Below are 23,466 nucleotides of genomic sequence, written 5' to 3' on the forward strand. Positions count from 1 at the left end.
TCAGGCTGCTCACAACCACCGAGAACTCCAGTTCCATACACACACACACACACACACTCATGCATGCACACACGCATGCACACAAATTGAAAATAAATATTAAAAAAGAAAATTAGGAAAGTAAGGGCATATATTTACAAACAAATCAAGAAAAAAAATCTGGCATTCCTATCCAGTTATATTTCTAGGATGCTGATGGAGTTTTCACAAAGTAGTAATGGGGCTGTGAAACCAGATCTGTAAAAAGTACATTCAAACACAGAATGGGGGCATTGTGGAGGTAAGGAAGGCACCGCACAATATGTATATAAAACGTGTTCATGCACTATGATTAAGATTTAGAGTTAGCTTTATTCTAGATCTCTCCCTACTACTACTGATATCACAATTCTGAAAGAAAAAAAAAGTCAAACAGTTTTTCCTATGCAAAATGTCTCAGGCACAATGGCGAGGAAAGGAAACAATCCATTGGATGGGGGACCAGCACTAGCTTTGACCTTTTCTTTTTTCCTCCATATCCAATCCATCAAGAAACCCTCCGGATTCATTTCTGTAGCAGAAATCTTAAAAGTTCTTATTAATAAAATCAAACATGGAGCCAGGTATTGGGGTGAACACTGGATGGTCAGAGAGACAGAACAAGCCACAGCTAACCTCACCTGGCCAACTTCTCAGCTGATCTTGTTTCCTCAGACTGGAAGCTTCTGTGTCCTCATATCCGAATGGCTCTCAGCTGAACTGTGCTGCTCAAAACCTAAAAGCTTAACCAGCCAAATGCTTAACCAGCTAAAAGCTGCTCGTTTCTGGTCCTCACGCATTATATACCTTTCTGTTATCTGCCATCACTCCCTGGGATTAAAGGTTCACTTTCTGGGATTAAAGGCATGAGTCACCATGCTTGGCTGTATCCTTGAACAGATGGATTTCTGCCTCTGGAATGCTAGGATTAAAGGTGTGTGCTACCACTGCCTATCCTAAGTATCTAGTGGCTTTTCTGTTCTCTGACCCCAGATAAGTTTATTAGGGTACACAATATTTTGGGGGAACACAATACTACCACACATTTCCATTTTCACAGCAGAACTAGAGCCTGGCAATTCTCCCACCGCCTCTACTGCTCCTTACTTCATCGGGCACCATCCCTCACCTGGGCTCTTGCAACATTTTCCTATCTTACTTTCCCATTCCTGCGTTTCTCTCCCTGCACTGTCTTTTCAACACAACAGGCAGAAAACGTCATCAAAACATCAAGCCAAATGTGTTTCTTTTCTGCACACACCCTTCACCAACTTCTCATTTAGCGTAAAAGAGAAATCCAAGGTCCATATGCACTGACCTTCCATAGCTTTATATAACCTGGTCCCTCAGGCTAACCACCCCACCCTCTGCCTCTTCCTTGTTCACCATTTCAGCCAGCCCAGATGCGTCACTGCTCCCTGAAGATGCCAGGCCCCATCCAACCTGGGGGACTCTGTTCTAACTGTTCTGCTTTGTGATATCTATCACATTTGGCAAGAAAGGGGTTAGGTTAATGTCAGTGCCCTACTTTGGAGGGTTAAAAAGCCTACGCTCTGAGGAAGACCAGAAGGTACCTTTAGTCTCGGTCCAATAGGGCCAGAGCTTCTTGGAGCCTTGGCCATGTGAATGCCAGCATTAAAAAGTTAAGCAGTAGGTGGAAGGGGGTCACAGAAAGTGAAGAAAAGGCAGTCACGGAAGTCTGAGCGAAGAATGTCTCCTGGGCAGCCACCCAGCACTGACTCAAGTGGCCTGAAAGACACTCCAAAGGAAACAGGAAGAGAATGGGGCAGCAACTGTGATCTTCACAGGAGGCTGAGCTGGGCTACTAGAAAATTCCTTCTGATGTCAGTCTGGTGCTGCTTTGGCAGTTTCTTGCAATTAGCCTGCATATTTACTCCTACTGTAAGCTGGTCTATGAAGTTTAACACTAAGTGTTTGAGAAGGCTTTGAGTTTTGAGATAAGAGCTCTTTTGAACACACGTGTGACATTTTGAATTGGATGACTGAATTTAAAACTGGCTAGGAATGAGGTCAGATTGTAAGCAGTAAGTGTTACATTGTTTTAAAGGTGCTTCCCAAAATGGGAGGGAGGTACACATAAGGATCTGTTGACTTTTGTGTTAGTGACACTTACGTGTCACCAATGAAAAATGCATCTCTATTTACGCTTTCAAATTCATTGTCACAGTGCAGCCTTATGCATGGCTCGATGTGGGATTAAGGATGCCAGGGCTCCCTATTTCTGAGAAATCATCCATAAATCCATTTTGTCCTTTTGTTTGTTTTTCTCGTGTGTATGTGTGATGCTGAGAACTGAATTTGGGGCTCCGAGCCGTTAATGTTACATCGGAAGGCCATTTGAACAGAGTCCCTTCAATTGCACATGGTAAATGGAGGCATGGGAAAGTGCTGTGGCTCCATGGTGACAGAGCTGGTGCCTCCCTGCCCCCATAATGTCCTGTCGCCTTGGAGATGACACTGAGGTGAGTCGGGTCAGCCTTTTATAGCTCCAGTTTCATGTAGAGAAATGATAACACCCCATTTTAAGAATTTTAAGATGTGTGAGAAACCCTGTCTCAAAGAGGAACAAGGCCCGAGGAACACCACCTGAGCTTGTCTTCTGGCCTCCATGCACATGTAAACACATGCATAAGCAACCGCATTCACAAATACACACACACACACACACACACACACACACACACACACACACACACACTCAGAATTCTAAAGTGTGTGTGTGTGTGTGTGTGTGTGTGTGTGTGTGTATTTCTTTTTCTGCCTCTTCATTAGGCAAACTGTTTCTTAAGAACAGTTAGTAGTCATTTTGCATGATGCTTAGAATCAATAACCAAAAAAGATCTCAAGGGGTAGGCAGTGAGAGGGAGTTATATGTGGGAAGTGATTACCAACACCATAGCAACCAAGGGCCTAGGAGAAGTAGGTCATTGAACTCAGAGTACTTAGAGGCTCCAAGGAACACCACTTATAGCGCTGCCTACGTGAAGGGTACCTCAGGGGTTGTACATTGTCCACACCCTGTTGTTCTATGTGTTCAGGTTCCTGGCTGAACTTGATCTTAACTGTACCTAGATGCTGGGAGCCTGATTCCTGAAAATGGCGCTCCCGTCGGGCCGCTGATCCCCCCCACTACCCCCAAAAGTATGCTTGCACTTTACTCCTTTTTAAAATCAAAATCTAATTTCATCATTATTTTATAGGCATATAGTGTGCTGTGTGTGTGTGTGTGTGTGTGTGTATGTGTGCGCACTTCCGTGCCACAGTATGCATGTGCAGGTCAGGCAACAGTACTCTCAGGAACTGTTCTCTCCTGGTACCTCGTTGAGATAGGGTCTCTCTTACCGACCCCGTAGCTATGTGTACTGCCAGCCAGCTAGCCCAGGAGCTTCCAGGGGATTTTCCCGTCTCTGCCTCCCATATCACTACGGAAGTGGGTGCTGCAGTTGCAGAGGTGAGGCAGCACTTCAGGATTTTGGTGGACTCCAGATATCAAACTCAGGTCATCAGGATTACACGGCAAGCACTTGTATCCTTGAGCTATCTCACCAGCCCACACTTTGCTTGTCTTAGGCCGTGGAGCCAGGCCTGGGTTGTACTGTTGATGGTTGAAAAGGCTTTTCAACCATAGCTCTTAAAACTGCCTTTAATAACAGTCAAATAATGAAAGGTAAATACTAATCCGACTGGTTAGGCCAACTTGTAACTCAAATACAAAACTATATGCAGCATTTTAGAAAATGAAATCCTCTTATATTATCTATAATTTAGCATCTGTTTATCTGTCTGCCTGGGAATTATGCTGCAGATTGTACCCAGGAGCTCCCACATGCTAAGTACACTTTCTACTGCTGGGTTACACCTCTAGCTCCCACATGCTAAACACACTTTCTACTGCTAGGTTTCAGCTCTAGTCACTAGCAGATCTCATTTTAAACCAAAGATGGTTTACACCATTGGACCTCACATAACTGATAAAGCAGGGTGACCATAATGTTTTCTTTCGGTGATGGTGACAGTGCGGAGACATCCCCTGCTTGCTGTCACTTGTGCATTCGGTGGCAGACATCTGGAGAGTCCAAGCTACAGGAGGTCTCTGTTCATGCTTCTCCTGGTCCTACCACCTCTTGTACAACTCTTTCAGAATACCTTTCTGTTGTGTTGTGATTAGAGCTGGTGGCCATCTCTGGGACCTGCCTGCACGTCCTGAGGTTTGGGAACACATTTTGTTTATCGTCGCTGTGTCTCAGTGCCTCAGTCCACTAAAGCAAGATCCTCAGGACGATGAGAAACAGGATATGGTTTTCAGTTCCATTTCTTGACTTGAGCTGCTGGAGTTTCCAGTGTGACGTTTCCAGTGCTGAACACTGTGGCCTGAAGGTGGTGAGGGAGAAGATCAGCCTCAATGTGGTAAAGCAGGTTCCAGCCCAGGACAGGGATGAGCCCTTGCAGATAAGAGCCACATGCTACCTAGCAAGAGACTGGTGCTTTGCAAAGGTTTAGCTCTGACAGTAACAGCAAGTGACTGGTGCTTTGCAAAGGTTTAGCTCTGACAGTAACAGCAAGTGACTGGTGCTTTGCAAAGGTGTAGCTCTGACAGTAACAGCGCCTAGCATCTATTGAGTATTCATGTGTATGAATTCACCCAAGATCCCTCACCGGCAGGTTTTGTTTTTGTTTTGTTTTGTTTTACATGAGTAAACTTCCTGTTTTTGAATTGCAGTTAACAGGAAAGTAGCCTCTGCTTATTACCAGTTGAGCTTGGTTGAAGGTTAAGCACTTAATAGGCAGGGGAGCTGTGTGGCCAGTACATAGAGCATCTTCTGTAGATCTCTGTGGGGGTCTTCCTCTCCAAGCCAAATAAAAAGGATTCTACTGATTTTTTGCATGAATTCCCTTGATAGTTCACATACAGCACAGGATTTACAATTGTATATGGCAGTGCATGATGTGGACTTAAGCATTTTCTACATATAACTAGAAGAAAGAACTGAAACATCAACTGTTTTTACAAGATATTTCACAACATGAATATATGTCCTCTAGGAAAAGATTTAAAAGAGTGCATTCCCTTAACAAGTGCATTTCAACATCTCATTAAGGACATACACAAAAAACCATTTAGGGTCATTTTCTTCCAAAGACACCCTAAATATGTTATTAAAATATAAATGTACCACTTCTCTCTGGAGAAAAGAATCTACTTCCCAGTTTGGGTAATATAATAGAATCCCAAAGGTAAAGAAAACTAACTGCATGGGAGATAGGGTGTGCACAACTTTTAATATTAGGTCTTTATTTGTTACTGATACTTGAATGCAGCAGAACTACAAAGCACTCCTCACAAAGAGAGAGAATTATTATTTGGACCAGGGTGACCTAGAAAACAAGCCCACCAGCAAAGAGCAAATAAATCATAAACTGAACCTCACTTTTCAAGCACTGTGAAGTCTTTGAAATGCTGCGAGTTGGCTTGTATTTTTCCCTATCTATAGCATAGTTATTGAGCTTTTCAACAAAAGATGGAGGAGTTTAACTTCCTTTAAAAAACAAAACAAAACTCCTACCCTCTGTGGCACAATGCACAGAGGTCTGTAAGTGGGAGAATGTCATGGGTTCACAGAGCAGAACACTGAATACATAAACAAGTGTACTGGCTCTAAGTCACCCACCTGTACCCTGTCTCCTTAAGGGCACTCATCTGCACCCTGCCTCCTTGAGGGCACCCATCTGTACTCTGTCTCCTTGAGGGCACCCACCTGTACCCTGCCTCCTTGAGGGCACCCATCTGCACTCTGCCTCCTTGAGGGCACCCATCTGTACTCTGTCTCCTTGAGGGCACCCACTTGTACCCTGCCTCCTTGAGGCCACCCATCTGCACCCTGCCTCCTTGAGGCCACCCATCTGCACCCTGCCTCCTTGAGGGCACCCATCTGCACTCTGCCTCCTTGAGGGCACCCATCTGCACTCTGCCTCCTTGAGGCCTAAAAGACAATAAAAGAAGTCTAGGCATGAACAAAATGGACAAGAACCAGAGCAACAACAACAACAACAACACACACACACACACACACACACACACACACACACACACACACACGACCCCTTGTCCTGCTGCTGTATCCCTCAGCTATTTCTATAAAGGAGACAATTTGAGTCTGTTATGTAATTCTTCTTCTTCATTGGGTCCTATGGCAATGTGAATCCTACTGCTGAAGAAAATATGCCAAGATCTTTCATTAGCATACCATAGATTTTCTTTTCATCATAAATCAAACTAAATAGGTCATGATTGCCTAATCATCATGCAAAGTATTGCCTCTGGGAATCACACACATTCTCTGAAAGCTGGAATTCTTTTCAGTGCTTTGAAGTCTAATTCTTCCCAGCTACATTGCCACAGCTTATCATTCTCTCCTGTTCACATTTCTATCCTATAGGATACAGAATGTGTTCTAGAATGGGAGTCGTGAACACTGATAGAGCGGGATTTAATTAATTTACAGGGAAATGGTTTTGTTATCTCTCCATCCAACACAGGATTAATAAGCTCCCTCCCCCACTTTCCCTCAGTAGCCAAGGAAATAGAGTTAGGGAAAGATTCTCCTGAAATTATGTGGTTGATAAACTTATCTCTCCTTACTCCTCACTGGTAAGGAACTGGCTCTTCTCTACTAAGGACAGTTCTATTTTATTCCTAAAGGTTACTGAGACCACAGTTATTGGACTTAGTCATCTCCAAGTCCAATCCTACAGCTTTCATGGTATCCATGGGTGAATGACTTTTACACACACACACACACACACACACACACACACACACACACACACACGCGCACACGCGCACACGCGCACACGCGCACACACACACTCAAGTGCATGTGTGCACCTCAAGTCAGTACACTTGTTTATGTATTCAGTGTTTTGCTCTGTGAACCCATGACATTCTCCCACTTACAGACCTCTGTGCATTGTGCCACAGAGGGTAGGAGTTTTGTTTTGTATTAAAGGAAGTTAAACTCCTCCATCTTTTGTTGAAAAGCTCAGTAATTTTACCTTTTCTCAAGTTGCCCTCCCAGTCTGACATTTCTTTATGGGGTAGTTCAGACACGATCGAAACAGGTCATTGAGTGTAAGCACTGCCTCTGTGTCTCAGTCCTCCTAACGACAGTGGAGACTCACCACAAGCTAGCAAAGCACCTGGCACCATCTGCATACAAGATTTAACTTATCAAATCATCACTCCCTATCACATTGGTGCTGACACAGTCTCATTCCCTGTCTACACAGAGTCCAGGCTGTTATAACTTCAGCCCAGGAGAGTTGCAGCCACATTCTACTGACATTGAAGTAAACAGAACCGATACTGCACAGTGCAAGCATCCACGTGAGTCACATTCCATCATATGCTTCCCTCCTCATCTACCTCCAGACTATTGGGACTCCTTGTCAGACTGACCTCCAAATCCTTCCCTTGCTCTCCATGACTCTCACTTACGATAGTCTCATAAATGATTTTCCAATCCCCACCCACAGCCCTCCACAATCTATTACATAATCTGATGGAAATGATCCATAAATGTGCGTCAGCCCAGGCTATTTCCTGCTCCAAACTTTCCAGTAGCATCTAAAGCCCTTGGCACTGAATTCTCCCTTGCTGCTAGAGGCCTCGGTGCCTGTGCTCTTACCTCAGCACACCACATACAGTCTTAGACTTTCTGAAGAGACATCTTTTGGCTCCCAAAAGCTTCAAAGTTAATTCAGGCCTCAGAGTCTTTGTATCAACTTTTTCTCAACCTGAAAGTTCTTCTCTAGATCATTTAACCCTGGATCTTTCCAGTCTTTCCAGTACCTCTTGTAATCAGGCTCTAGAACAAGTTTGTCCTGCCTGGGACTCCATCCCAGGAGCCTCAACCCTCTCCTTCAAGTCTCTTCCTGGCAGCAAATCATCCTCACAGCACATCCTGGTAAGTCCTCCCCGGCAGTTAGTTCCTCACTGGTTTATTTCATTTCTTGTTTCTTGCTTGTTCCCTTTCCACACTGAAAGAAAGGTAGGCAGGCACCTTGTCAATCCTGTTATCCTGAGGTCTCGATTAGCCTGGAGGTAATAAGTACCTCACAGTAGACATTCATTAGCACCTGTTGGATAAATGACTGGGTAGGACCCTTTCATGGCTTTCTATTCCCTGCAGCAGACAGGTAACTCTATCAAGGGACATGCCTGCCCCCATCCCAAGCCAAACACACTACCTGGATGCTCTCCTCAGGAGTAGACCCTTCTCTCCTGCTGTGCCATCCTCAGTACGTGTCACTCTCGAGAGGCACCACCTGTCTCTCTTGGACTGATTACATTCTGAGGACTCTTGGAAACCCTGCTTCACACAACCCCTGGAGTGGCACTATCCCCAGGCAAAGCTCCCGTCCTGCTCACGCTCCCACAGTGCCCGGTATTTATCATTCGAGAACAAACCTCTTATCTTTCTGGTTCTGTAACCCCAGGGACGAAACCTGTGCTGGTTATCCAACAAGAAGTCTTTTTTTTTTTTTTGGTTTTTCGAGACAGGGTTTCTCTGTGTAGCTTTGTGCCTTTCTTGGAACTCACTTGGTAGTCCAGGCTGGCCTCGAACTCACAGAGATCCGCCTGGCTCTACCTCCCAAGTGCTGGGATTAAAGCCAACAAGAAATCTTACAACAAGTAAAACTGCTTGGCTACACCAATTTGTTTTTCAGACGTGAAAAACCAGAGATGACCCATTCTTCCCTGTATGACTAGGCTAGAAGACTTCCTGGAACCTGCCTGCTGGGAATCCACATTCCAGGATATACAAGCCTCTCTCCTTTTCCTGCCCCATCACAGCTTGTCACACTGGACACACCCCACAGAGCTACACCCTCTCCTTCCTCCCCATCTGCAGCCACAGGATTACTCTGCTCACATTGGGTTATCTAATCCCTGAAGTGATTAGAGAGGCCAGATGAAGCAATCCTTCCTATTCTCCTACTCCAGAGGGAAGTTTAAATCAGTATGACTTGAAGCCCCGAGGTCTAAATTCAGTGCAGAGGGAGCCAGACCCAGGGAACTGGAGGGTGTTCAGCCACACACTGTCAGGGCAATTCATTGTTTATTGGTCCTCAAAGGGCAAAGACAGAAGCCCAGACTATTGAGAGATAAAATTATTTAATGTAGTGTCTAATACTCCACTGTCCTTTTCTGGAGGTCGTTCATATGGTGGTGTTGCAGAACTTATTTCAAGTTGGTGCGCACAAGTGTATGGTGTATAACCCTTTTGGGAGAGGAGCTTCAAAGACCCCTGACTCCATGCTGTCTTCCTCTAGGAGACATCCTAGCTAGAGGAAGCATTGGGTGCATGCACATCGAAACCCAGAGGGCAGATGAGCCACATCGAAGGAGAAGAGAAACAACCATTCACATGGAATCGAAGGCAGCCACGCTGGGGAGCCTCAGGCTCCTTTAGGTACCGCTCCTTATACAAAGGGCATCTTCCACAGCACAGAAAGGCCTTAGACATTGGTGCTTAAGAACTAGCAGGTGAAATTCGTATCTCACAGAAATGGAAATAATTGCTGTCAATCATTGGTGGTACTTCTCACTGCTAGGCACTAAGCCCAGGGGCAAAGAACTGCAAAGATTCTCACGTAGGTACTAGATATATGTGAAGACAATATCTTTACATCCTAATGAATGAAGCAGGAAAGAAATGCATAACTCAAAGGCAAAAGAATTGGTTGGTTTTTTGGGGTGGGTTTTTTTGTTTTGTTTTCTGTTTTTGTTTTTCAAGACAGGGTTTCTCTGTGTAGCTTTGGAGCCTGTCCTGCAACTCACTCTGAAACCAGGCTGGCCTCGAACTCACAAAGATCTGCCTGCCTCTGTCTACCGAGTGCTGGGATTAAATAAGGGTCCTTAGGAGACAATTTCGTTGACCCCTAAAGATGTACCAACACTTTTAGTCACACACTCCAGCACTTCACCACATGCCCATCTGTTTATCATCACTTCTGTGTTGTGCACGGATGAAGGACACTCATCTCGAACAGAACAGGAAATTGGCAATGGTGAACTCTGTCTGAGGCCTACACACCCCTTGTTCCAGGAAACAGCTAACTTCAAAACATAGCCCTGCCCTGATGCCAGCCAAAGATGCCTGAATGCCAGGAGTCCTTCTTCAGGTGGGCTTGCTGAAGCTGGTTGGATGTGAGAGGGTTGCCAGAGCGACTACCAGACAACTTCAACTTTACTACTATCCCATCCTGATGCCAAGTCTCCTGGCCCTTCCACCCCATGATAACTGACAATCACCAAGGTTAGAGGATCAGAAAGAGACACCTGAGGGAAAAGAGGCAGCAACCAATTTCCTGGGAAGCTCTGCCTATTCCCAGAAGACATGAGATCCCAACCTACTCCAGGCAGAATGCCTAACATCAATAAATCTGACAGCAAATGTTGGAAAGGGTGTGAAGAGACAAGGATCTGATTCGGTCCTGGTGAGGTACAAATTAACAGAGCCATTGTGGAAATCAGTTTTGAGAGTTTCCAAATATTAAAAATAGAACTACCATATGACTCAGCTATTTCACTTCTGGACATTTCCAGAGAATTCCATAACCTACCACAAAGATATGTACACCCCCATGTTTATTGCTGCTTTATTTACTATTGCAAATAGTTGGAATCAACCTAATTGTCCACCAACAGATAAATGAACAATGAAAATCCACTACGTATATACATGTTTATATGTATATATGTACATACATATATATATGTGTGTGTGCATGTATATGCATATACACACATACTTGTGTATATATATACATATATGTGTGTATGCATATATATGTATATATTCCTGTATATATAGTGGATAAATATATATATATATATATATATTTACATGTATGCATGTAGTGAATTTTCAGTGGATAGCCAGTTATAGATTTTATATATATATATAATGGAATATTATTTAGCTCAAAAGGAAATATAATCACAAAATTTGTAGGAAAATGGGTGGCCTTAGAATGTATAATATTGAGGTCACACAATCTCTGAAATAAAAATACTCATGATCTCCCTCATATGTATAATCTACCCAAAACCAAATGTGTGGGGGGGGGCGCATAACATGTAGGAAAAAAACAAGGAAGGCTAAATGGTAGGACAAAAGAAATGACTGAATGTGGGTGGTGCACGTGAGTTACGAAAGAGGATGTAAAGCTGCTTATTTTTCTAGTTCTAACTCTCATGGAATGTTTGGTTTTGGTGGTGGAGAGGTGGATAAAGATATATCTGATAGTGAAGGCATACACTCCATGGCACATAGCTTCTTTTTCCAGTGACCATTCTAACTGCATAGTTCACTGAGATACACAGACTTTGGGTCTGGTTCATTTCGGTGTGGTTTTCTTCTGGAAAATTTTGATAATAACGTTTATAAATGAAACAAAAATCAGTCTCCGTGGAATTAGAGCTCCAGCTGGTTGTTTGGTTTTTGAGGTAGGCTCTGGTGTCTCACAGGCCAGTGTCTAACTTGGTATGTAGCTGAGGATGACCTTGAATTTCTGATCCTCCGACCTCTACCTCCCCGGCGCTAGAAGGGAAAGAAAGCCCATCACACCTTCACACAGTGTTAGAAAACGAACCGAGGTTTTCTGTACTTAGGCAAGCACTCTACCAGCTGGGCTACAGACCGAGATCCTGGAATTGAGAGTTTTTAATCAACACCAGCTAATTGCAGGAAGTTCTTTTTTAGTTGGCTTCACATGCAATATACTCAATTATCACTCCTATCTCTTTACTTTGCTCCCAAAGAAAACACCTTCTTCATATCTACAAACACCAAATCCACTTGGTAGGAAAGACCAGAGAGGAAGCCCAGCAGAGCGGCGGGACGTCCGGAAGCTCTGCCTGTCTACTCACGCAGTTGTGGTCTGCATGTCGTGCCAGCTTCGGCTGAAGTTCTGCTTCAACTCGTTCATCAGGTTCATGCCAAGTTTCTGTTTGATCTCAACCAGGTGCCTTTCTTTGGCCGACAAAACTTGCCGCAGCGTTGTAATTTCGTCTTCCAGCTACAGGTGGGAGAAAAAACGGCGGGGTGAGACATCACAGAAGATGCTTCGGTGGAGGACCGGGATCCTGTTAGTGGCCTCACGCTGCCGGCCCCCAAACTTAACTATGCAAACCACAGTCCGGAAACTGAAACTGGATACAGGATGCTTAGGTTTAGTGATTCCCAGAGCACTCAGTTTCCCTTCTAAAAGATTCAGATTGGGCGCCAAGATAGACAAGAAAATAAAAATCACCTGTAAGTCTACAAGAAAATAGCTATTTTTTTAAATATGCATGTGAGTGTAATCATGCCAAGGCCTGTATGCAGAGTCAGAAGACAATTCACAGGAGTCGGTTCTCTCCTACCGTGTGGGTCCTGGGAGCTGGGGTCCCCTTGTCACCTTGCAGCAAGTTCCCTTAGTGCCTGAGCCATCTCACTGGCCCAATACTTAACTTTTTTTTATAAAGAAAGATTGATTTTGTAATTGATTTTGTAATGCCCACATTAGTTAACAAAACAATTTCTTTTCATGTGTTACTGGTTAATGTTTGCTTATTCTTGTCAGCCACACGTATCCATATTAGGATAGGAATAAATTTGGCCAATAGAGTGCTTTTTAATAAAGGGAGGAACAAGGGAAGTGAGAATCCATGTGAGCAAGTAATTTGGGTTCTCTTTAGCAATTTATTGACATGGAGCTGACACACAATAAATGACATATATCTTAAATATGCAATTTATAAGCATATATACAAGCATATATTACATGGATATACATCTATGTAATCTATGTGTCTATGTATATGCACATACATATGTGTATACATATGTATCCATGCAGCCATACTATCATTAGCACCTGAAAAGTATATATTACCTCCTAGCCATTCTTTGTAATTTTCTCTCCCTAATTCTTCCCTGCCCCCCTAACTCTTGCCCCACTAGGCAACTGCTAAGATTCTTTCTTTCACTCAAGTTCAGTTTGCAGTTTCAAGAGTGTTGTATAATTCTGTCATACCTTGTATACTTGTTTTGCTTGGCCTCATTCACTTAGCACAGTCATTTGTGACTGACCCATGTTGCTGCATTAGCAGTGGCTCCTTCCCTTTTCATTGAAGAGCACTCCTCTATGGGGAGGTTTGCCAGTTGTTAAGGAGCATTTGGATTTAGTGAATACAAATAAAACCACTGTAACAGGCTACCTCCAAGGCTTTGTATGGAGGACATATTTCTTCTTCCCACCATGCTCCATACAAGTAGATCACTATGAAACTGTTTTTACAAGTTAATTTCTAGCTAAGGAATTGCACAAAATACTCAGAGTTTGGGGTACTGCAATATCCTAGAAAACAAATTTAAACTTCCTGAAGTCTGATTTAACTGTGTATCATACTTCATATTACAGCTATGTGGATTGCTCTGGTATTAATGCTTAATTTCCCATCTCTGCTTCCAGGAAGCACAACCATTCGTGCTTTTCTTCAACAAGTCAAGTAAAACCATCGTGAGGACACCCTCAGTACCCCACATGTACAGAGGTAACAGAAGTCTTCCTGTTTCCTGAGAGTTCTGAGTGTGGCGATATTTTATTTGTGCACCGCAATAAAGCTTATCTGAGGATCAGAGGAAAAAGCCAACCACTATATTAAACCAAAAGGTCAGGCAGGGGTAGCACACGCCTTTAATCCTAGCACTCAGGAGGCAGAGATTCATCGGGATCTCTGTGAGTTCAAGGCCACACTGGGAACAGAGATAGGTGTGGTGGCACGTGCCTTTAATTCCTAGCACTAGTTAACCATAGAGGTCTGGAAGTCTGTACAGACAGACAGGAAGTAACAGAGTTGGGCGGAAAGAGGAAGTGAGATGGCAGGGCACAGAAAGGTATATAAGGCATGAGTATACGGGAAGTAGCTCTCTCTTTGGCTGGGGATTTCCTAGCGATAAGAACGTGGCTGGCTTCTTTCTGCTTCTCTGATCTCTCCGTTTTCACCCCAATATCTGGCTTCGGGTTTTTTTTATTAATAAGACCATTTAGCAATTTGTCTTACATCTGAGTTTTTTTAAATGGGGAGCTATGTCTCATTTCCACTCAAAGTATCACTTTATTTCTGACCACATCCTGTGGGTAGTTCTGCCAGGCACCTTGCAAACACGCTCCTTGGGTCACCAGGGAGCAAGCTGCTGAAGAACAGCAACTACCTTTGAAACAAGGAGTCTTTTCTGTGGCATAAGGAAGACTTTCCCCCCCGTGCTGAACAGTAGGAATCAGATTGTGATTTTTCTTCTATTTTGGCCACGGTGAGGATTGAACCCACAGCCTCACACGTGATAAACATGCTCTCTGAACTGCTTCCCCCATGTGAAGCCTCACAACACAGATAACCACTTCAGGAAAAAAGGGACAAGCAGATGAGAACCATCTTAAATAGCACACTATGAAAGAGCAATATCTTAGGGTTTTTAATATCAGGAAAACATTCTGACAGCTTAATATTAGGCATTTCTTTATGCTCCTGGAATGCTTTTATATGTTCTTGGAAAATTTTCCAGAAGAGAGACTGAATCACACATTCCATATGTATTCATAATCAGCCATGGAAGCATGTCTTTTTCTTGATGATGATGAAGTCTTCCCTGTGCATGCGTAGGCAGATAGCTGCAAAAGAAGGACACTCAGACTACCTGAGGGCACATGCTTTAGTCTCCCTACCACAGGAGAACACTGTGTTATTTTAAAAATCACATTTCTCTGTTCTTTATTATCACATCACATTCCACTTCTTTTTATTTTTATCAAAGTGTCTTCCTGTATTTCATCTGCTGCCTAATATGGATATCTCTGGTTCTTTTCCCACAGACAATGCTTGGGTATGGCATCTTCCTCTACTCTTTTGATAGCTAGAGCCCTCCTGCTTCCTTCACTTTGAGTGACTGAAATTGCCGGGAGTCTGTTTCTTTCTTGGGGTGGGATGGATACATGGGGTGTTTCTGCAGTTTCTACTGTGTGATAAAAATCCTGGGAAAAGATTGTAACTTGCAGAAGTAAATTACCGATGTAGGGAAGGAGAAGGGGATGACATATCCGGATAGTTCAGCCTGATGCACATGGGGCTGTGTAGACAAAGTGAGTTACTTACGTGTTGTGAAGGAGAGGAGAAAGAAGACAGAATCAGTTTCCATTCGAATGTTTAATACAAATCTGACCCTCCTCACAAAAATGCTAGAAATTTGAGGTGACCTACTTATCTCCCGTAACCTCTATAGTTTGGATCTGGAGCATGCCCCAAAGTCCCGTGTGTCAAGTGCATAGTTCTCAGCTTGGGAGGTGACAGAAATTTTGAGAAGCATAACCTAGTGGAGGGGAGTTTGGGCGGACACTCATGGGTGATGTTGGGGATGCTGGTTTCTTCCACTGCCTTTTTTTCTTTCTTTTTGCTTCTTGCCAACCATGATGTGAACAATCTTCTCTGCCACACACTCCCACTATGGTGCAATGTACTATCATAGCATCAGTGTTATCTACAGAAACATGGCCAAGTGACTATGGGTCAAAACTTCTGAACCTATGAACCCAAATAAACCAGTCCCGATGCTTGGGGGTTCAATTATAGCAGTGATTTAACTGCAGTTCATACAAATCATACTGAGAGCATATGTAAAATGCAGAGTCCCAGGTACGTGCCTCCATTTTTATCACTCTGAGATTCTGAAGTATCACGTAAGGCCAGACATCTTATAATCTCTGAAAAGGACCTGCAGATATTCTGCTGCAGGTGATATGTCAAGCCTGCACTGTGAGCATTTCATCAGTCACATCAGATCTAAAGTGAGATGAAGTGATGGTAAATCACATTGACCAAAGCATTTAGAATATTCTTTCCCTCAGCTTAAAATTATTTCTTCATTAGAAATAGGTAGTTGGTTCTTTGGTTTCTTTTTTAAATATTATTTATCTATTTGAGACAAGATCTCACTACGTAACGTTGGCTGACCTGGAACACCCGATTTAGGGTTATTTGAGTTTTTGACGATCTCCATGTGAGAAATATTTATGGCCAAGCTTAGACACTTTAGCTGATTATTTAAATATGATTATCAAGAAAACAAGCGCTAGCAAAGAGGTGAAGGAATGGAACCTTTACATATTGCTGATGAAAGGCCCAAGGCCAAGCCAGTCTTTTCCAATCTATATAGCCTGAAGGCAATGTGTGTTGTGGACCTCCCACCCAATGAGGAAGAAACGAAAAGAGAGGAGGGACTTTCAAAATAGGCTCTGCCTATTGATCGTGCTGGCTGGAATTTTCCCACTCCTATTAATCCCTGTTTTTCTTGAGTCATTTTATCTAGGGACATTGGAAGTACCGAATTGTTATGTAACCACAGATTGACAGTGCCGGTGCCAACACGTCCATCAGTCCAAAGCCAGGCAGATTACAGAATACCGTGCATCAAATGCAGCTTAGAAGAAGCAAAAGGGGAAGGGAGGATGCCGAAAGCTGCAGGAAAATGTAATGGAATTCAGCTACTATCACAAAAGCTACTACTTGGAAAGGTCAAGGATATTTCCGAAGGTCAAGCTATGGCTTAAGAAGTCTTGGTGATATTTTAGCTTTTGTATATATATTAGCTGACTCCTGCAATGATTTCCTTGTATGCTATATATGCTTCCAAGAACTCATAACAGTGTATTTTACCTGAAATACGTATCAAGCATCCAAGGCCAAACGACCTCCTGCATTAAGGTATATTAAGCTCAGATCCTCCTTTCTTATACAGCTTTAGTAGTATTTATACTAACATTGTAGACTCCTAACATTTACCGAACCACCTCTAGGAATGTAGTTTGAGCACATAAATTCCCTTTTTCTGATATATTAACCCATTTTAGCTTTTAATTGACCTCCTCCTTTACCACTCCCCTTTTGGGTTGTAAAAGAAAGCCTGACAGTCACTGCCTGAGGAAAACTCTTGTCTGTCTTTATGACCCTGTCAGAATTCAAGCCTGGTGACCTTGCTTTAGCTACAGCACTTGCTATTGCATGGGTATATAACTGTAAACCCCAGAGACTGAGGAGGATTCTGACTGGAGAACTAGATGGAGAACTAGAAGAATGAGATGGAAGATGAGGAAGAGCCAGATGGGTAAGAACGAGATGAGAAAGACCAAGATGGGCAGAACTAAGATGAGAGAATTAAGATAGAACTTAGAAGGGACAGCAGTTAAATGTAGAGAGAAGTCAGGAGCTAGGCATGAGAACAGAACTGAAGCTGTGTAGATAGGATTTTATCCCAGAGGAATAAAGAAGACGGACTAAGAGCTTGGTGTACTTAGATTCTTTTCCTGAAAATAATTCTCGCCGTTTGTAGCTTCTTTTCTGGGCCCCTGGGAAGAAGATTATTAAGGCTGGACCATAATCATTTTCGAGAGGATGACAGCAAGAATTATTACATTTATGTGAAGATAGAGATAATTAGATATTTGAAGACCCTAGGCAGCTGACGATAGGACCGAATGAATATCAGGAATGAAACAGCACTTTGTGATACGGTGATAAGATTCATAAAATCACATACCCCACGGTGGGCACTACCAATACAGAATTTTGATTAAGCTGCAAAATAACTCAAGCTAATTATAAAAAGTCACTGGATACCTATGTACAAACCACTGCACCAGAACAGGAGTAATATTGGTTTCATGTCCAAGGAATTTTAAGAATCCAAGTATAACACAATAAAAGAAACTAGAGTTCAAGTAGTAGTGTTCAAGACATGTTGGCCATGTGGATGGATGGACTTAGAAGATGGTCTGAGGACAGCCTCACAGGGACATTAATAACAAAGTGGTGGGGGGTAGGGCAGGAGGTCTGGGCGGATGGAAGGCAACGGGAAGCCATGAGGGAACCCTGAAGAGGGGTGAACCAGTGTCTGGGTATCTGGCAGACCCAAGACTGCTTTAGACAAGCAGTCAGAGACAAGCAATCCATATACACAGAGGTCTCGCTTTGTCACGTGACTGCACTTTGCCCGATACAAAAGTAGATCTCAAAAAGACTGGTGGTCTCTGAGGAATCTTTAAAATTTTTTAAAGGATTTATTCATTTATTTAGGAATGAAGAGGGCATGCACATACCATGATGCACATGTGAAGGTCACAGGACAATTTATGGGACTTGATCTCTCCTTCCACTAAGTAAGTCTCAGGGATCTAACTAAAGTCATCAGGCTTGGCTACAGGCACCTTTACCCACCTAGCCATCTGCTGGCCTCTGAGAAGTCTCCATATCCGGTGCCTAAGAAACCCAGTAAGACCTTCCAGATGCAGAGAAGAGCTACCTTTGACCTAGGAGACCACCTGTGGAGGGCTGAGACAGGGGCTGAGCTTTTTTGACAGTGCTGAGACTGCTGAGGGTGATCTCTGCGTGTTCTTGTGGCAACTGGATGCTAGTACTGCCGGTAAAGTTGGAATGTGTCTGCGATGAAAAGGCCCCATAGTGCTGTGCATGGGCAGGACATTCCGAGCAAGAGCAGAGAAGGAGGGAAAGCTGACTTGGGAAAAGGGCAAGGCCAAGGTGGGGGGTAGCGAGGGAGAAGTGGAAATGGATAAGGGAAAATATCAAAGATACATGTGACTGTCTTTTCACTGTCTGGAGTACAAACCCCGCACAATTGTCTCTGGAAGTCATGATGCTAACTTTGACCCTTGGTGAGTCTTTACCCCTGAAGTACCCAGAAATAAACAAAGTATTAAAGTCAGTGCACTGTGAAGGATGGAATCATGAATCCCAGAAACCCGAACACAGTTACAAAAGGGTCTGGTGTTATCATCAGGATTCTGACTTCAAAAGTATCAGAAATAAAACTTGCTGGATGCATAATGCTGTGACCAAGAAGACAGGGAATTCTGAGAATGTTGCTGGGCGTTTGCATTCAGGGAGCATCCAACTAAAACCAATGCTTGATCCCCCCCCCCCCGATAATAATATATTAAAATGAAATTAATTTAAGGGCAGGAACACAAAAGCAAATACTAAACAATTTCATCTATATTTGATTTTTTTTAAAAAGCCCCATAGAAACAGAGTAAAATAGTGTTTACTGGAGGCTGGAGAGGAAAAAGAGGGATGTGAGGAGAAAATGGTCAAAGGATACAAGATTATTTTGGATAAGATTAAGTTCTGAGGCTCCACTGCACAGTAGGGTGATAATATTGATTATACATTTCAAACTAACTAGGAGCCTGAATGGTCTCATCACAAAGAAGAGCTCGATGTATGAGGCAACAGATACATGACGCATCTTTTTTGACTGCCACATGCTATTCTCATGTATGGATATATCACACTGTACCCTATAGACACGTGCTATTGACATGTGTCGATGAAAATAAAATGAAAATGGATAGCAGGGTGTACTGGTAAACATTGGTATAACCTAAACTCAGAAGGCCAGGAAGGATTGTTGGTCCCATGTCAGTCTGGGTTATATAGCAAGATTCTGCCTCAACAAAACACGATGTAAATAATAAAATTACAGAATCAAACTTTAAGCAATTTATTGCGATTAATTAAGACCTTACTATAACAGTGAACTATCATAGTGCATCAGCTGTGGTGGGGCCTGAGGCTGGCCTGAGCCTGTGGGAAGGTGCCAACAGAAAGGCAAAGCCTTGCTTTCGTGGGGAACAAGAGCTTCCTGCCCTGCGAACCGGATATGGAAGGAATGATGGTTTCTACCACCATCTCTTATCCTCCTGCTTCACTCTGCTCCAGGAGCTCTTCTCCAGCCCTCTCCAAGGAAGAGACATCTCTAAGCAGTGAGTGAATGGGTGGGAGGGTACCACTTGCAAAAGACTTGGCACAGACCTGTGCTTAGGATGAGCCTGGCATTCTCCTTTCCTCGAGGATGGGTCCCTACAGCAGCTACACACGCTCCAATTAAGCCCTAGTTAATTGTAGCTTACCTCTCCACCCCAAGACTTGTTCTTCTTCAAAAGAGCCAAACCAGCTGCTCTCATGGTTGTTGTTTTCATTAAAATAATACAAATTCCGAAGAATTGCTTTAAAAAAAGGAGATTACACCCATGCCGTGGTTTCTTTCTTTCTGTATTTTGTTTTGTTTCTGAGACAAGGTCTTATGTAGCCCAAGCTAGCCCGGAACTCACTCCATATCCCAGGCTAACCTCCACTCTTCAGCTTCCTGCCTCAGTCTCCAGAATGCAAGGAGAGCAAGCATGCACAGCCACACCTGATCTGCCCCAGGGTTTTGAACACATTCCATCTGATTCATAAGCGATTAACATGTGCACAACCTCTCTACACTAAGGAGAACAAGAAACACACACTTAACACTAATTATTATTGTGGACTAAACAGCACCGCCATCCACTTTACTGCAGACACAACCAGGATTCCAAAAATACCTTGGGTAAAAATGAATCATCCTGCAATGTGTTCATTTATGACACTTTATTACATGAAAGACAACATAATTGCAATCTGGGACCTGTGTTGAGCGGAAGATAGAAAGAGAAGATTACTAAACATACCTGAACTAATTCTGCCTTTAGCTCCTCCTTCTCCTCCTCAGAGAGCATGCTAGAGAAGTCGGCACTGGCTATGGCATCCTCATCTCTTCCTTGCAGTGGTTCCGTCTCCAATAAGCCTTCAGGCAAAGGGGACAAAACATAAACAAGTGAGGATTATACATCCCGCTATCTTCCATTTCTGTAACCTGCAGAACGCCACATACTGATTCACCCTCACACTAAAAACGCAACCAAAAATTCACCCAAAGACGAACAGGAACAAAGCCCTCGTCCTAAATGTGTGGCGGACTCCAAGAGAGCAAATATTGAGAAGCCTTGAACAAAAGAAGCAATCAAAAAACCCGAGTGTCAAGGGAAAGGCAGAATGTAAACAAAGGGCTGGATAGACTGTTCAGTGTTAAGATCATGTACTAATCTCACAGAGGACCTGAGTTCGGTTCCCACAGCAGAATGCGCACAATTACCCGCAACTCCAGCTCCAGGGATCCCACACCCTCTTCTGGATAGAGGGTACCTGCACTCACATATACACATACCTCCCCAACACACTCTTATACACATAATTCTGAAAATAAAAGACGTCTTTAAAAAATATAAACAAAGTAAGCTGTCACAGAATTTTCCTGGGTCATACAGGTTCATCTTTAACTGCCTCATGGGTTCAGAAGGCAGAGAATAAAGCCCACACAGGGAAAGAAACTGAGACTCAGCCTGCCTTTCCTGAAGGCGTCTGCAAGGTAACCTGCCTGGTTCTGAAACTCAGAGCTGAACAACAGACCAAAAAAAGAAAAGAAAAGAAAAGAAAAGAAAAGAAAAGAAAAGAAAAGAAAAGAAAAGAAAAGAAAAGAAAAGAAAAGAAAAAATGCCTGTCCCTACCCCGCCCCAACCTGAGAACTCAATACCCTATAGTGGGCTGCATGCAAGCCTACTGCTTAGATGGACTTTGCCTGCAAATAATCAGAGCCCAGAAAACTACTTTCTATTTTTGATGTGGTAACATGCAGAGGCTAAAACAGCCACACTTAGAAGAAACACAGAAACAAATGGTTCCCCAAAGAGGAAAAGGTGGGAAGTACCTGGGGTTTTGATGCTATCCTTGGAGCCCAGACTAACCCCATGATAGCTCAATTTATAACTGATTTCCATATTGGTTGTACAAGTTTGCCATCTTAAGACATTTAAAAAAAATATCAAAGAAGATATCAGACAATGGAAAGAGCTTGACCATGTTTATGGATCAGTAGGAATAACAGTGAAAATGGCCAATTTATCAAAAGCAATCCACAGAGTCAATGCAATCCCCATCCAAATTCCAATAAATTCTTTACAGAAATTGAAAAGACAATTTTCAGCTTCATATGAAAACACACATACAGACACATACACACACACACACACACACACACACACACACACACACACACACACACGATAGCAAAAAAAATCAGAATAACAAAGAACTGCTGGAGGTATCACTATTCCTAATCTCAAACTGCACTTCAGAGCTTTATTACTGGCATAAAAACAGACACATTGATCAGTGGAATAGAACTGAAGACCTAGCTGTAGGTCCACACACCTATGGACCCCTGATTTTTGACAAGGAAGTCAGAAACACACACTGGAAAAAAGATAGCATCTTCAACAAATGGTGCTGGTCAAACTAGACGGCTGCATCTAGAAAAATGCAAATAGATCCATGTCTTCTACACCGTACAAAACTCAACTCCAAATGGATCAAAACCTTGACATGAGGTCAGATACACTGAATCTGAAAGAAGAGGAAGAAGGGGATAGCCTTGAACTCGTTGGCACAGGAAAACACTTTCTGATCAGAAGACCATTAACACAGACACTAAGATCAACAATTAATAAATGAAACCTCATGAAACTGAAGAGTTTCTGTAGGACAAGGGACACCATCATTTATAGGAAGCAGCAGGCTACAGCACAGGAAAAGACATTTACCAACTACACATCTGATAGAGGGCTAATATCCAAAATATATAAAGAACAAAAACAATAAAATGAAATAAAAAACCCAAGAAACCGGACATCAAGACAGCAAATAACCCAATTAAACCATGGATAAAGACCTTAGTAGAGAGTCCTCAAAGATGAAACTCAAATGGCTGAGAAACACTTAAAAAGAAATGCTTAACATCCTTTGAGATTTCATCTTATACCAGTCACAGTGACCAAGATCAATAAAACAAACCAATAGCTCATTCTAGAGAGGACCTGGTGTGAGGAGAACACTCATCCATTTCTGGTGGGGCTATAATCTTGAAATAAATTTAAAAAAAAACAGCCATACATACTCTATGTATGTAGTAACATAAATAATATTGTTTAATAAAAGAACAAATAATAAGTCTGAGTCTAAGAGCGGAACTGGAGTACACTGTTAGCCATGTGAGATCTTTGGAATCCAAGTAGACTGTAACGCACTAGTCAAATGGCCATATGCCTGCTTTTGCAAGATCAAAAACTGGTCTGAAATATTACATTTAAGTCACATATGTAAACTGATCCAGATCCAGGTGAAGAACTACTGTGCTGGTCTCATAGTCCCAAGTAACTGGCCCAACCTAAGGTTAGTCTAGCTCCAAAGCCTATATCCTTGTCAGTATTTTATACTTCTCTATTAGAGACCTGACTGAATTAATTTATAAAGACAGAGGTTTATGTCTTACAGTTCCGGAGAGGCGAAATCAAAAGTCAAGAGGACCCACATCTGGAGAGGGTCCTCTGAAAGTATTATCCCTTGGGTGAAGGTAATAGAGCAAGAAAGCGTGCGTGAGATAGGGGGAA

At 42.9% G+C, this 23,466-nt stretch overlaps 1 protein-coding gene and 1 long non-coding RNA gene across 3 annotated transcripts in view; one reads left to right on the forward strand and one right to left on the reverse strand.

Moving 5' to 3' along the window:
• Window positions 1-23,466, reverse strand: part of Tpd52l1 (TPD52 like 1) — a 101,177-nt gene that overhangs the window by 15,456 nt on the left and 62,255 nt on the right. For both annotated transcript variants that reach the window (XM_052751291.1, XM_052751292.1), the window contains exons 2-3: window positions 20,653-20,768; window positions 11,975-12,123 (exon numbers count right to left, since the gene is read on the reverse strand). In XM_052751291.1, coding sequence (XP_052607251.1) covers window positions 11,975-12,123; window positions 20,653-20,768 — 265 coding nt within the window. The remainder of the gene's footprint in view (window positions 1-11,974; window positions 12,124-20,652; window positions 20,769-23,466) is intronic.
• Window positions 12,130-17,421, forward strand: LOC128118554 (uncharacterized). The gene is made up of 2 exons (XR_008221255.1): window positions 12,130-12,359; window positions 13,561-17,421. It is a non-coding gene; the product is annotated as an uncharacterized LOC128118554 (long non-coding RNA).

This window comes from Peromyscus californicus, unplaced genomic scaffold (genome assembly GCF_007827085.1).
Source record: "Peromyscus californicus insignis strain IS unplaced genomic scaffold, ASM782708v3 Scaffold_22__1_contigs__length_63687245, whole genome shotgun sequence".
Taxonomy (NCBI): Eukaryota; Metazoa; Chordata; class Mammalia; order Rodentia; family Cricetidae; genus Peromyscus; species Peromyscus californicus.